Source organism: Sinocyclocheilus grahami, unplaced genomic scaffold, assembly GCF_001515645.1.
Source record: "Sinocyclocheilus grahami isolate Dianchi unplaced genomic scaffold, SAMN03320097.WGS_v1.1 scaffold217.1, whole genome shotgun sequence".
Classification (NCBI taxonomy): Eukaryota; Metazoa; Chordata; class Actinopteri; order Cypriniformes; family Cyprinidae; genus Sinocyclocheilus; species Sinocyclocheilus grahami.
Window position 1 is genome coordinate 106,992 of NW_015505396.1, and position 16,657 is coordinate 123,648.

The 16,657-nt window shown below is 37.0% G+C and overlaps 1 protein-coding gene across 1 annotated transcript in view; it reads right to left on the bottom strand.

Moving 5' to 3' along the window:
• Nucleotides 1–5,700: 5,700 nt before the first annotated feature.
• The window catches only part of LOC107596323 (type I inositol 3,4-bisphosphate 4-phosphatase-like), a 24,981-nt gene continuing 14,024 nt past the window's right edge, over nt 5,701–16,657 (bottom strand). The window contains exons 15-22 of the mRNA XM_016287031.1: nt 15,427–15,739; nt 14,031–14,066; nt 12,668–12,840; nt 11,720–11,949; nt 11,458–11,555; nt 11,227–11,339; nt 8,019–8,173; nt 5,701–5,958 (exon numbers count right to left, since the gene is read on the bottom strand). Coding sequence (XP_016142517.1) covers nt 5,778–5,958; nt 8,019–8,173; nt 11,227–11,339; nt 11,458–11,555; nt 11,720–11,949; nt 12,668–12,840; nt 14,031–14,066; nt 15,427–15,739 — 1,299 coding nt within the window. The 3' untranslated portion in view covers nt 5,701–5,777. The remainder of the gene's footprint in view (nt 5,959–8,018; nt 8,174–11,226; nt 11,340–11,457; nt 11,556–11,719; nt 11,950–12,667; nt 12,841–14,030; nt 14,067–15,426; nt 15,740–16,657) is intronic.

Consider the following 16,657-nt stretch of genomic DNA (forward strand, 5'->3'; position numbering starts at 1 on the left):
AAGTATTTTTACCATTTATGACAAGTTACCCATGGTGTCGAGTCCTTACGATTAATTTTAAAGATAGATTGTGGGAGAGTTTGAGTTCCGAGTACACTCTTAAAAATAAAGGTGCTTCAAAAGGTTCTTCAAGCGATGCCATAGAACAGGGGTGGCGAACGTCAGTCCTGGAGAGGCGCAGCCCTGCACAGTTTTGCTTCAACCCTAATCAAACACACCTAAACAAGCTAATCAAGGTCTGAAAGGTTACCAGAAAGCTACAGGCAGGTGAGTTTTAATTAGGGTTGGAGCTGTACTCTGCAGGGCTGAGGCTCTCCAGGACCGGAGTTCGCCACCCCTGCCATAGAAGAACCATTTTTGGTTCCACAAAGAACCATTCAGTCAAAGGATCTTTAAAGAACCATCTCTTTCTTACCTTTTTGTAATCTGAAGAACCTTCTTTCGCCAAAAAGAACCTTTTGTGAAACAGAAAGGTTCTTCAGATGTTAAAGGTTCTTTATGAAACCATTTAGACAAAAAGGTTCTTCTATGGCATCGTGAAGCACCTTTATTTTTAAGAGTGTATAAATAGGATAATTCAAGTTGTGGCCCCCTAACGTGTCGAGTTTTTGTCCCACCATGGAGCCACAATTAAAGGTTTTAAGCAACCTCTGCATACTGTATCTCTTGAATAATAATAATAAAGAAGTTATATTACAGGATATTAAACATTCAAAACTAGTTATAGTAAAATGCCAAAAGTAACAACAAATGAATGTGGTTAGAATCTATTTGAATATATACATTTCACTTAAAAATGTTGCTAAGCTGACTCGACTTCATGCATGCTGTTTTATATCACAGAAGGAATTTATTTTATCTTTTCATTATACAGTTAGTCTCTCTAACATATTACTACAGGAAAGCTGTGTATATTGTAACTTTTATTATATACTCCCCCCCATCTATATATTGATGATGCCACTTTATCTACCCTTGAGACACTTATCAGAGGCAGGATTATTTTGTACAGGTAACAGGAGTGACATTTGATTGAATGTATGTTTATTACTTCCATTATCATCCTTTTTTTCCCCCTAATGTGAAGTGTTTGTCATTCAATAAAGCTACAAATACAATACTCAAATATTTTCTGTAGAAAGAGATGTCAATGGTTTCATAAAATGGTTATATCTCTGTCTGATTGTGGTCTACAGCAGTGTTTCTCAACCAGGGGTCCGTGGACCCCTAGTGGTCCTTGACATAAGGCCAGGGGGTCCGTATAAAGTATGAATTTTTGTATATTTTGACATGACATGTTCCCATGAAAGAAAAATCCAATATAGCTGATGATATGACCAAATACTGGACAAGTCAGCTAACTTGAATTATACTTGACTGCATTTGGTCCTCACAAAGACACAAAATATACAAGTCAATTTTGTTCTGGGGGTCCTTGAGGATGGTTCTGAATTGGACTGCGGTCCGGTATGCGAATAGGTTGAGACTCACTGGTCTACAGAACACAAGAGGGCAGCAGTAGCTCATCAGGAGAACAATGATGAGATATGTTTTTGTTGTGGGCAATCAACATGGGATCAGGGATTGTCTGGTAAGGTGTCCACCTCTTGCCTGCAGAAGCCGAAACTACACCAATGGTGCCAAAAATCAGGTTTCCCTATTGATGGCCTTTCAAAATAAGTACTAAGTATTCTAAATTATTATTAGTAGTAGTAGATATAGAACACCATTATGAGCATGAAGTATATTTCTCTATTGACGGATATTTAAAAGGAACCATGCATTTTGATAAAATAATTTTTCCAACCAACATGTAAATTGTTATAAAAAAGTATTGCATTGTATTAGTAGATATTTAACCATGTTTTAGATCCCAACATGCACAGAGAAAGATATGCTTTATCATGATAAAAAGTACACAAGAGATGTCAATGGTTTTATATTCTCTCTTTAATGGCATCAGATATTGATGATAGCATTTTAATACAGCAGAATTCTGTTCTAGACAGACATAATATATCTAAGAAAGCATCATAAAAGATAAGGTTATTACCATAAAAAGAAATAAATACAAAGCAAGATCAATCCAAAAATCTGTGAGCATATCTCTCTTAAATATCATTGTAAAAACGTACAATAATTAAAACTACATCAGTGTCAAAAATGAGAAATTTCAACAGTGATATGCACGACAAAATAACTTTTAACAAAAATTTCGATTAAAATCTACAACTTCTCCCTAAAACTAGGGCTGCATAATTAATCCAAAAACTTTTGATTAGGATTTTGTCAGCATCTAGTACAACATTCTGTTTTAGAACGTTTTTTTCCCCGATTAAACATTGTAACCAATCACAAACACATACATTGTGTTAATCAGTCACATTTTTTGTAATAACCTGTATTTCTGTTTTAAAATAAATTTTATCAAATGAAATTCATAACTGAGATTACAATATCATGGGAAATAATCATAATAATATTTGAATTTTTGTCATAATAATGCAGCCTTACCTAAAACCAAGGCTCAAAATTTAAAACGATCATACCTAAACTGAGACCAATCTTTAAATTCTATTCGTTTAAACCTACCAATGACATTCAGCTAAACTGAGACTGTCTCTATCTAACCTATGAGACTTCAAACTTAGTCATCAAAACCTTTCTCCAACTTGCTGTATAAGATGTAATCTCAGAAACATTATCCAACATGATTTAAAACATACAGGAAAAAGTCTAGGCATCATCTCTGACATTTTAAAGCAAACTTAGCAAAGACAGACTCCCAGAGCTGCAACATCATTATAAATGAATGAATGGAGATATTTTGAGACAGTCATTTTCTTTAGTGGGTCAGTTGAAATGCACACTTTTCTGCGGCCTGGTGAGGGTTATTTTTTATACATAAAGTTCTTGTATTGGGCAGCATTTTAGAGCATGTAAGATCAAGCGGTGCTAACTTGTAAACAGCAGATGTACTGACCGTGGCATGTTTACAAAGCACAGAGAGGCCATTTCTAATTTGGCACAAAGGGAAGCACAATTAAACAGAGTCCTGTAAAATGATCTCATTCCCAATCATTATCGTAAACATTTACATATCAAATATATATTTACATATAAAGAAGGGAAGAAGTCTGATGATTTGCAGCCTGAATGCAATGGTTAGGAAACAAAGTGATTTGTTTTGGTAAAAGAACATACATTCTGTTCATCATTACTGCATAAGTGTCTTTACTTAAAGCAACATGTGGATACTCTTGGTATCTAAACAGATACATCTTAAAAGTCTGTTCCAGATTTGACACAAGCAAAAATTCAACCAACGCAATCTAGACATTGTTAAAGAAACAAATCTGCAGTAATGCACTTATAATGGAAGCTGTACATGGTTGTATTTTCAAAATTGTACATTTTACTCCGTAGACGTTCACTGTTAGTGCATTAATGTAAATAAGGTTGTTTGTTTTTTAAAATTGAGAGGCAAACCGAAATGATCTTGTAATCGGTTGCATGCCTCAGATGCGGTCAACAGATCTTGTGCTGAACCCGGAGCATTTATTTACACAAAATACCCATTAAAGCTATTGCCAAGTACCTCCTGTCAGCTGACAGTGAAAACATATTTATAGACATGAAACAAAATCTTAATGAAAAGTAATTCTCAAGTGCATATTTCGATTTCCCTGACTGAAAATACAATCTTATTTGGCCAAATTTAATTGTGTCATTGGAAAGGCTGCAAACAGGTTAGTGCAGACCAATCTTGGTAAAAGAGCAACATGTGTTCTTCCAGCTAAACATGGGAAGACATGAACACACTTAACACCCTAAAGTGCAATACATTTTTAAAGCAAGTGCGATGATAGTTGAGATTAGCTTTGGCCAGGCCTTAGGCTTTGCATTTAGATTGAAACACATGGAAGGCGCAACAAAATCGACCACAAAAATAACTAGAAAATTTCATGATACTGTTACAGAATAACAATATCTCATTATAGAGTGCAAAAGTCAGGTTCCGGAAGTAAAAATCATTTCATTTTCTCCATAGGGAAATTTACTTTTAACAATGACTTATAAACCTTTAAAGACAGATTTCAAGATTGAATGGTATATATTTTTGCTGAAGCCATCTGTTCGCATTATTAAAAAAACTAAGAAAAACAAAACAGTTGAATTCATGGTGAAAAACTATATTACCCATGATTCTGTACAGAAAATTCCACCAATCAGAAATTGGAAGCAAACAATTTCGTTTTTAATTTGATAGTAAGTTGCAATGCTTAATATGATTGTAGTTTTTTCCCTCACTAAAGCTAAAGTATACAGTTTTGTACCTTTGTCTTTTGTCCAATTTCAGAATACATATTTTTCAAATTTTATGTTTATGATGTTGTGATTCACCTTTTGGCTGTTTGGTTTGGTACATGGCTTATAACATTTTAACAAACACTTTTTTAAAAATCCCAATGGAAAAAAAAAAAATGGAGCGGAAAAAGTACTTCCGGAACAAACACAGCTGAAAAAGTGTGCAGGCACTAATGCACTCTATTATATACATATTGAATCGACCACTAGCACACTATATGCATGTGCCTAAAAATAGTTTGTTATAATAACACAAATAAAACAGTTCAATATTATAAAGAATAATTAGTATTGAATAAATAAATAAATGTCTTAAATATATATGAATATCTATTTTCAACCCTCTAAAATAGAATCAGAATATTTGTAATATGTCACAAATTATTGTACAAACTTTTCTCATCCACGATCACTTGAGAGAGAGAGAGAGAGAGAGAGAGAGAGAGAGGGGTAAGGCAGAAATAAACACCAAGACCTTTAGAATGGCTATTAGAGAGAAGAGCTGAATCAACCAGAAATAATTCAGCATTGTCTGCACATAGCTCCTCATCCAGAGGAGGAAGAAACAGAAAAACAGAGAAAGGAAGTGCTGAGACAGCCAAAGTGAGGGAGAGAGAGAAAGAAAAATGGAAAAAGGGGGTCTCAGGCTCAGCTGCAGCGGAGTTTGGCCAGCAGGTAGGCTATGCTGAGGAACACCCAGACGATGAGCAGGTTTGGGCTCAGGGCCAGAAGGGGCAGAGAGTAGAGCAGACTGGGGTCCAGCCTGAAGTCACGTATGGGCAATAAGCCGCTCAGGTTCTTCTGAGTTACCCCCTCCCTGGTCCCAATGCTGCATAGAGGGGCAGGGACGGAGGGACAGTGACGAGGGAGTGGTGGCAGGGGCAAACAGAATGGGGCGACATGCACAGGATGTGGTGACGTGACCGTTGTGGTGGTTCCAACATTAATGTAAAGTAAAAATGAAATGAAAAATCAATTGCAGACATGATGAAAAAGTGTTGAGTCGAGTCCATCCGTCAGATGTGGATGCCAAGAAAATGTAAATCCAAGACAGAAAACAGACAATGTGAATTAGGAAAAGAAATACAGACACAGAGAAGGGAAGGAGAGAGAATAAAGAAAGAGAAAATTGTGAGTGATGTTCTGCGTCTTTGCCATTTAAAGTAAAGAAATTTAGAGAGATGGCTTCTCCATGTTGGACAGAAGAGGGCGTACGTAGAGCTGCTGCTGCTCTCAGCCCTGGGCCATGCAAATCAAGCGTGCTGCGTCCTCCCATCATGCAACAGGCCAACAGAGCCATCAAGCTCCTCATCCAGAGGAGGAAGAAACAGAAAAACAGAGAAAGGAAGTGCTGAGATAGCCAGGGTGAGGGAAAGAGAGAAAGAAAAATGGAAAAGGGGGTCTCAGGCTCAGCTGCAGCGGAGTTTGGCCAGCAGGTAGGCTATGCTGAGGAACACCCAGACGATGAGCAGGTTTGGGCTCAGGGCCAGAAGGGGCAGAGAGTAGAGCAGACTGGGGTCCAGCCTGAAGTCACGTATGGGCAATAAGCCGCTCAGGTTCTTCTGAGTTACCCCCTCCCTGGTCCCAATGCTGCATAGAGGGGCAGGGACGGAGGGACAGTGACGAGGGAGTGGTGGCAGGGGCAAACAGAATGGGGCGACATGCACAGGATGTGGTGACGTGACCGTTGTGGTGGTTCCAACATTAATGTAAAGTAAAAATGAAATGAAAAATCAATTGCAGACATGATGAAAAAGTGTTGAGTCGAGTCCATCCGTCAGATGTGGATGCCAAGAAAATGTAAATCCAAGACAGAAAACAGACAATGTGAATTAGGAAAAGAAATACAGACACAGAGAAGGGAAGGAGAGAGAATAAAAGAAAGAGAAAATTGTGAGTGATGTTCTGCGTCTTTGCCATTTAAAGTAAAGAAAGTTAGAGAGATGGCTTCTCCATGTTGGACAGAAGAGGGCGTACGTAGAGCTGCTGCTGCTCTCAGCACTGGGCCATGCAAATCAAGCGTGCTGCGTCCTCCCATCATGCAACAGGCCAACAGAGCCATCATAACAAACCAACTGCAAACATAAAAACAATCTTGCGTACAGTATCTCTTTGTCTAGTAGGTGATCCATCTGTTTTGTATCCAGGCTTGAAGGAAGGTACATTTTTGATAGACTGCTGGCTTTCTTTGAGATTATTTATTTGCAGTTAATGGCTAATCTCTGTTAGACACACACACACACACACACACACACACACACACACACAGGGGATAGCAGCACAGCGCAGTGGCAGACCATGCACAGTGCATTGTGGGCAATACTTTTACTTAACATCTAATTTATTAACCTTGGTTAATTAATTAGATATTATGAACTAACAATGAAGAACAGTTTTTACAGCATTTATTTTTATCTACTTAAGGTAAATGTTAATTTGTAAATTTATTATTCTTTACTTTGTTAGAATACTTAGATTTTTATTACTTTTTAATATAGTTTGATCATAATATACTAAGTAATGCTAATTTATACAAATCAAATAATTTATATTAGTATACAATGTTCAAAAGTCAATAACATTTTTCAATAACCTTTTTGTCTTTTAAAGTCCATTACTCTCACCAAGGCTGATTTTATTTGAGCAAACATACAGCAAAACAATAATATTGTGAACCTTTTTTACAATTTAAAATAGATTTATATACAGTATATATATATATATATTTTTTTTTTATGAAATGTATTCATGTGATGGCCAAGCTGAATTTTCAGCATCCATTAATCCAGACTTTAGAGTCACTTGATCCTTCAGAAATCATTCAAATATGCTGGTGTGGTAATTTCTTGTTATTATCAATGCTGAAAACAGTTGTGCTTATTGATATTTTTGAGGAAATCATGTAACCAAAAAATAAAAAGGAAATCTTACTGACCCCAAACAGTAGTAGAAGCTGTAAAAGCATTGTCCATTGCTAGTTAGTTTATGAGACCTAATGCATTAACTAGTGTAAATGATGTGAAACCTTATTGTAAAGCGTTACCATTGAGTGTTTACTGAGACTCTATAAAACAGCAACAAAACCTTCCTGTACTCCTCTTGTCTTTTTCATCAGCTTTCACAGGACAGATACGGTTTTAAATTTAACTACATATGTTTGTTTAGATCTGTCCTTAGGTTGCACAGGAGACAAGAGGAGAGAATTATGGGACAAAACCGACAATTTCATACTCTTATTTATAAGCACAGAACATCTGGCAAGCAGACAGCCAAAGAAATCAGCAGATTCAAAGTTTCAACATTTCCTCACACTCTACAGGAGCGATTTAGTTGTGTTTATGCCTCTTGTAGAGCATGGAGAGAAGGGACAAAATATGGTAGGGTGAAGTGGAAAGGAACAAACACTCCAAACAAGTGAGTAAATATAAAAGTAATGAACATATTAGGCCACATAAGCCACAGAGAAACAAAGACAGAAAAGTGTTACTGCAAACACCAAGAAGCTGCAAGCAATGAGGGATGATGCACTGGAGGGGATCCTTCAGAGAGAAAGAGAAAGGAAGAAAAGAGAAAAAGAAATGGAGGGAGGCACATCCCCAAGCGTGCGATGCATATGAATTGAAGTGCAGGCAGTTGTTCAGGTGTCTTACCTGCGCATGCAGTCGAGGGCCTGGGTGAAGACCTGCGGGGCCATGCCGTGCTCGTGCTGCAGGATCAGACACTGCTCCAAAGTCACTGACATAGCAGTGCGGTCTTTGGCACTTTTACAGCTGGTAAAACGTACTCCATTCAGACGCCGACAAATCTGAGAGTGAAGGGGCACAAATATTGTGTTACAGCCAACTACATATTCACACTTATTCCAGTTTGGCATTCAAGTGTCTTTTGAAATGGAACTAGAACCACTTAAAACATCTTAAATGCAAACTCTGTTGGTACTGTGCTGAACTAAAACAAATGATTTTTTTGACTACATATGTTCATTTTTTATTAAGGGTGCTCCAATTAACGCAGTGGTTCTCAATCTTTTTTGACTTCAAGGCCCCTCGTGATCCAACACAATTTTCGAAGGTCCATAATATTGGCTAAGACAGGTATTAGTGTATTTGTATTTGAATATATGACGTATTTGTGCAGTAATTATGATAATACACCTTGTTTTCAAACTTTATTATTAGCAGAAACTGGGAGTGTTGATATATTAAATGAAAGATAAATCATTTTGTGATCACAGAACAACAAAGATTCTAATTCTGTATATTATTTAATAATAAAAACAGTTTTTGAGGAAGGAATAAAGAAACATGATTTCAGGTTGATATTTTGTGATTTTATATTTTTTAAGTAATTTAAGTAAATAATTTAAGTCTCCCTTCGTGGGCCCCTTGGAAGTTTCACAAGGCCCCCTCTGGTTGAAAATTCATTCATGAAACACGAGCAGAACTAATTTTTGTGTAAATCATTTGGAAAGTCGTTCTGACGTAAATTTTTGGATTCATGAAAATGTTCGTATTTTGAAAATATTAGTTGATACGAAATAAATTTACACCTGCTCCCTACCACGTGTAAATGGTGCATAAAACATTCAAACGTTCTGTATTCTTTTAGACAAACATTTAACGAGTTCAATTGCCCTGTCTTTTTTTTTCTTTAAATTTTTACTCTTTAACTTTGGGTAAAAACGCAGAGCTCCTCACTTTCCCTTTTTACACAGCCGTCCAATCACAGTGGAGGAGGGGCGGGACAAGCACTACATTGACCAACCATCACACTTGTACAACACATCAATGGAGAAGTTAATATTGCTGGTTACTGCATTTTTATATTCAATTATATTCTTCAAAATAAGATATTCATAACATGTTACTGCCGTGAATATAACATAGCAAACAACGCGTCACTCCAATAAAATGCAGTGCCTCCAAAGCTCTACCAGCTGGTCATTTTCAGAAGAGCACCAGGCATTATGTTAGCTGGCTAAAAACGCTCTGGTGGACACGTTAATTTATTATTAGGCATATAGCCTATTAGTCTCTTATGCATTTATGCAATATAACTTGTCAAACCTGAGAATTGAATACAAAGGATTCCACACCATTCCTAGATACGTAATTTGCGTAGCTGAAATTCATAGGGGAATATGCTAATTGTGAATGAGCGTGCATGCGCACCCTATTTACGAATGATTGGAATTCATTAACACACACACGTTTAACTATCAAATCTGACCTTTAGGAAGTATTTGTGAATCCGGAGGAGAGTTTTCGGGATGGTCCGTTTTATGCATAAATTACTCAGAATTTACTCATATATTTACGAATGTTTCATGAATGAGGCCCATTATATGCATTTTAAAAGTTAGATTTCAGCTTAACTTAAACAATAATTCGTTTTTTAAAAATGTCTTGTAAACCGACTGAAATCATAATTATCAGACTACAATTGACCTCAATGTTGTGCGCTTGTATCAAAAGCCAGAGGTGACGTGCGATGCGTATTCTTAGACACTTTAGCTCGACTTCACAAAACCTGTAGCTTAATTATAACTACACATGGAAAATTACTGAATGTGATCAGCCAATATACCTGTACAAGCATTACGCCTATGTGCATGAAGCTGTAGCAAAATGCATCAATGCAAATTACATTTAGTAAAATGTTGACTTCTATTGGATTATCAGTATCTAAGATTTATTTGACTTTTTTCAGGGTTTTATTTAGCTTTTTTCTCTTTGTCTAACTGTACAGTAATTAAATGATAAATTGCTGTGATTTCACCTCAAAACAAAAACACATTTAATATTTCTATTTTCAGAGGTGTCAGTACAAATGAGATGAGCCAAATGAGATGTTTTTGCACTCAAACATGGATTCTACTGTATTTCGGACATGAAAACTATGGGTGATGTTTTTTTTTAATGAGAATAGTTTTAAATGAAATCAATGCTAAATGGGTTTGAGCAATTCTTTGAATATAATTTAGTTGTTTCACCCTTTATTGTGTCACATTAGGGGCCCTATTTTACCGATCTAAGCGCATGGTTTAAAGAGCACGGCGCAATATCCGAATCCACTTTTGCTAGTTTAAGGACAGGAAAAATGGTCGGCGCGCCCGGCGCAAGGTCTAAAAGGGTTGTCCCTATTCTCTTAATGAGTAATGGGTGTGTTTTGGGCGTAACGTGCCATAAACCAATCAGAGTCTCATCTCCCATTCCCTTTAAAAGCCAGTTGCGCTCGCGCCATGGCGGATTCGCTATTTACATGGCGGAATTTGCAAGCGGAAAAACTGAACGCTTCTCTAGTGAGGGAACGGATCTGTTTGTGCACGTAATTCTGATACATGCAAAGACTATCCATTATGACATGTAGGGATTTTTATATTTACGTACACATATATTATATTTATATAATATATTTATACATATATTTATGTACACAATAATAATCTTTTACATTTTAATCCTTTAATTTTTTTAAATGTTTGTGCTGCTGCGCATCCATGTGTGTGTAATAAGCAAAGTGTACGTGCATTGTGCACCCGCCTATAGGCGCATATTACTAATGCGCTCTTTAAATAGCAAAAAAATATATATATTGCACCAGACTTTAAGACCAGATTTTTGTTGGTCAATGGCACGGTCCATTTCAGTTGCCTCAAAATAGCAACGCACCAGCAATGTGCCTGAACACACCTCGTTTTCAGACCAGCACGCCCATGGGCGCAAATGTATTTGCTATTTAAACAACGTGGCGCAGGATGTGAAAATGACAACTGGGTCGGGCTGAAACTAGCAAAAAACACTTGCGTCGCGTCTGGCGCTGGATGTATGATAGGGCCCTAAGTAGGAGAACTGTTACCTCTGCAGCCTGCCACAAGACGTCTACATTTTTATTTTTCCTAGCATGAACATTTTGACCAAGGAACCGCAACAGCTCTGGGAGGCATGTCTGACTACGAGAGCGAGGAAGACCTATGAGAGAGAGAAAATCAAAACCAGAGTGACTTGCATAATTCAAATCTTGCAATAATTTCTTTTTTATTATGTAGAGAGGGAAAAAACATGAGAGAGAGAGAGAGTGATGACTTACAGTCATCAGGTAAAACCTCTTTGAACTGCTGGTAGTAAGAGCTAAGATGTGCCAGGCTCTCCACATTGATGAGCTCCTGAAGCGACGTGTCTCCAAACCTACGACACAAACATTTTGAATTCCCTTTAGATATCTTCAATATGAACACAAGTGTATGCCAAACTGAAAAAGAGATCAGATAAAACAAACAATTATGATATAATGTTATTTGTTGATGTTATGCAAGCACTCTTGAGGGGTGTTTTACATAATCAGGACTCACGTCTCGGCGAGCGTTTGCTGCTCGTTGATGCCCACGTTGAACAGCACCGGCTGTACCCGCAGCAGCATGCCGTTCTGGATCTCCCTTGGCAATGCATCAAACATGCTTCCCGGGAGAGGGATGCGAACATTGAACCCATCTCGATTTCCGGTGATCACAGGCAGCATGTCGGGGGAAGAGGTAGAGATGGCCTGCGTCACCTTGAATGTCACATTCCGAAGGTGTGAAGACTTACAGAAGACGTTTGACCTCTGTCATTGCCAACAAAGTGTATATAACAAAGTATTGAGATGAAATTTTGTTATTGACCAAATACTTATTTTCCACCATAATTTGCAAATAAATTCTTTAAAAATCCTACAATGTGATTTTCTGGATTTTTTTCCCCTCATTTTGTCTCTCATAGTTGAGGTATACCTATGATGAAAATTACAGGCCTCTCTCATCTTTTTAAGTGGGAGAACTTGCACAACTGGTGGCTGACTAAATACTTTTTTTCCCCACTGTACATTGAGCACGATAAATATGGTAAACAGAAGCCCAAACTTGCTTGCTAATGAGGTTTGCTCTTGTGTGTCAAGCATGTGCGGTTGAACTGCCGTTCACCATATTTGATGTGCTCTATGATGTGTTAAACAATGTTTTAAGATGTAAATAAAAGCCTAAATGAAATCTGTTCATCATATAAAGCAATCGTTTCTCTTCATAAGACTTGAATTTAACTGCTCGTTTCATTTCAGTTTCTTTTACAGTCTCTCACTGAATTGAATTTCAATTCAGTGGCAGACATCTCTCAGGTTTTATTAAAAAATATCTTCATTTGTTGTGTTAAAGATGAACCAAAGTCTTCTAGCTTGGAAAGACATGAAGTCGAGTAAATTATTTTTAAGTGTGAACTATTCCTTTAAGGTCATGGAAGTGTTCACTAATGTGTGTTTTAGAACTAACTGTCTGGCAGAAGACCACGTCTCGGCGGTACTGCAGGTTGAGGTCCATTGCGATGGTGGGTGCGCTGTCTTGCATGAGCAAGAAAACCATTGACTTCTTGGCTTTGTCACTCATCATGGCCACACACTCCGTTAGGGTTGTCAAGAGGGGATACAGGGCTTCGCTCCACTCACCTGACACACAAAGAGAATCTGCTGCTATTATCTTTATTAAACATGACATCTTCATATGTTTCTTTAAAATCTCATGCTTCACTTTAAAGACCCCATGAAATCAAAATTTTAAGTTTTGTTGCTTTTAGTCTGTGTATTAATCCAATAAGAATAATTCTGTCATCATTTACTTATCCTCCTGTGATTCCAAAACCATTAGACTTTCATTTATCTTTGAAACACAAGGAAACCTGAAAGATTTCCATTGAAATTACATTCCATCAAAGATTCAAGTTCATTAAAGACATAGTAAAAGTAATCCATATGAACTGAACAATTTATGCTCAACAAATAAATGGTAAACTGAAGCTTGCGCAATGTGTGAGAACCAGTGAACTCAAGTTTGAAGAACCAATTAGGTTTGACCTTCCGTTGACCGTTTGATGTCCTCTATGTATATAATCAATATTTATATGTGAATAAAAGCCTACATTAAAGGGATTGTGTCTCTTTAGAAGGCTTGATTAAAAAGCTTGATTCATATGGATTACATTTTGTGATTTTTTTAATGAACTTGTTCAGGTTTTGGGGGACAAAAATCTCTCAGGTTTCATTTAAAATATGTTCATATATGTTTTGAAGATGAACGAAAGTCTTATGGGATTGGAACGACATGACTGAATTTTCATTTTTGGGAGAACTAACCCTTTAACATTTGATCATTTCTATACTAGATTAATTGTAAACATTTACAAAAATTGCTTTTAGAAGATATATGCCTATAAAAATTGCAATCCCTGTCTTTCAAGAATACAGACCCAAAAAAACTTTTTTCTAATCAAATTTCTAGAACTGGAATGTCTGTTCCCCCCAAAAATGTAAAATACCACTAGACTAAATATGCTTCCCATCAGAGTGATTTACATTTAGTATAAACTAAATGCTATTGGACATTTAAAAAAAAAAAACCTCTTTGATACGTCTTGCCCCGATTTCCTGTTTAAATCAAAAATGTCAATACATTGGGGGTAACCAATTCACGGGGACTTTAAAGGTAACCAAGGACACAGAGTTCAGGAAACAGTAGCAATGACAGTAGCAAGTTTACAAGTAACACCATTAACAAGGATGAACAACAACAGATGTGACATAAAAGTGAACACTTATTCAGCGCAAGCGCATAAGCCTAAGGGAGGGGGAGGGGCTCTTACCTGGGTAACTCTCCTCTCCACTGCTGCTGCTGCCATCTATAGGGATGGAGGTGCAACATGCAACAGTTAACTTAGCGAGTGCAACTAGCATAGCACACGCAGCTCAGACATTGAACGCAACAACAACTACTTTTCCACTCAAATAATAAGTGGAATGTTGCAAAGGATTGTCTAGAAGTAATATGCAAGTAAGTAATATTCACAGCTGCCTGGCAAGCTAATGATTTCATAGTCATTATATAATGTAAAAGACAACTGTAAATCACAGCATGCTGGCACTGCCAAGTGACTAACTGGCACAGACAGCCAGCACCAGACAGCCAGCCTGTGAGCCTGTTGACCAGCCAGCCAATCAAACGAGAGCACCCGGTCACATGTTCACAGTAGGCAAATATGCTGGGTCAAACAACAGAATGTTCCAGAAACATGTTCCAGAGACATGGCACATCAACAGAGAGTCACACAGAGACAACACACACTCGTTAACATAAACTGTGGAATGCACTTGGATGTCAGTTTTTCCATACATTCATATTGCTTTGTTTTGGCAAAAGGTAAACAAATATACAAATATGTGACCCTGGACCACAAAACCAGTCATAAGGGTCAGTTTTTTGAAATTGAGATTTATACATCATCTGAAAGCCGAATAAATAAGATTTCTATTGGTGTATGGTTTGTTAGGATAGGACAATATTTGGCCGAGATACAACTATTTGAAAATCACCCTTAAAGTTGTTCGAATGAAGTTCTTAGCAATGCATATTACTAATCAAAAATTAAGTTTTGATATATTTATGGTAGGAAATTTACTAAATATATTCATGGAACATGATCTTTACTTAATATCCTTATGATTTTTGGCATAAAAGAAAAATCGATAATTTTGACCCATACAATGTGTTTTTGGCTATTGCTACAAATATACCCCAGCCACTTAAGACTGGTTTTGTGGTCCAGGGTCACATATTACTAGACTCTTTAAAATCAGACACACATACACAACGATGTACCATAGACACCTAGGTAAAAAAAATAAAGATGATGAGGTGGATTAGAAACAACGAGAGAAGAATTTCTAGCCACAACCAGTCAAGTTAGCGTAATATGAATGCTTGTTGCTATGGCAGCATGCAAACCTGTTTGAAGATGAACAGGTGACAGGGTTCGTGAAAAACAGAGACTGAAAGTGTAATAACTAGAAATAGAAAGAAGAAATGAGTATGTACATGTTAGTGAGTGTACCACTATGCAAATACAAGGGACAAGCAGCAGAGAATGTGAAGCACATTGCAGAAAGGCAAAATAATATAAGACTCTGCCTACTAGACTCCATGCTGTTCTCAAAAATATAACAGAGAGAGAAGGTGTGAACAAGACAGTGAAAGGCACCTACAGGCATGCGTTTCTGCATTAACAGGGCATGCAGGGTTCAGATCGGGTGGTGAAGATGAAGGTGATGATGGTGATGGTGATAGTGAAGGCGACAGCTGTTGCGGTTCAGGGACCGAGGAAGGCTCCTCCATGCAGGCAGGGTTGATCCAGAAGGCTTTTGTTTTCCCATTACCTTTCTTACTGGTGCCACTTTGCTGGTCAGTCTGGAACATGTCCTCACTGCTGCTGCTGTGCAGACGGTCCCTCTGCAGCAGTTTATCCACTCGCTGGATGATACACTCTAGACTTTTGTCAACATTCACCCACACCTTTTCCTGTAACAAAGAAACTTTTTGTACAAAGTACAAATTTTGGGCACAAAAACATGCATTTAAACATTTTTAAACAGAATGATGCACTCATTCAGAGATTTCTGTCCCCCCAAACTTTAACACTTCAAAAAATTCATAACACAGTAAAAGTAATCCATCTGAATCGAGTAGTTTCTTCTGAAGAGACACAATCACTTTATATGATGAACATATTTAATTTAGGCTTTTATTTACATTGATAAATGGGCAAAGTTGTGTATTTGCTCTGTTTTATGTGTAAGACAATGAAAGCATGCATTTCTATAATAATAATAATAATAATAATGTTTATTGTTTTAGGACAAACAGTTAGTTTAGGGATTTTTGGGGAGTATTTTCTTTATCTGGGTTTCAATAAAATCAATATTGAGCAAACCTGATCAAATGAAACTTTAACCCAAACCAAAACCTTATCAAATTGATAAACTGATCAAATGTGACAGTAAAACTTTTACACTGTCACAAAAAAAAAAAAAAAATCAGTTTATTTAGGGCTGGGTGATATGGTTAAAAAAATTATCACAACATTTTTTATATCAGTCGATATCGATAATTATCGACAATTATTCAAATCTTTATTTCTTTCAAGTTTAAAGGCAGGTTTTTGCTCCTAAGTGAAAGTTGTAGAAACCAGACCATTAATTGTGGTTTTAAATGACTCTTTATGGTCAGAATATGATAAGCACTTCACATTGTTGAATTCACATTTGGAACACTCTTCCAGTCATTTTTCCTTAACAAAATAAATATAATAGTAGACACATTTATTTCTTAGCTTCTGCATGTTCTAATGAGTGATAGTCTCAAATCATGAACCAGGTTTGTGTTGCCTGACTTTGATGACACGTATCTTCAGCACAGTTTGCAGTGCAGGCTGCAATA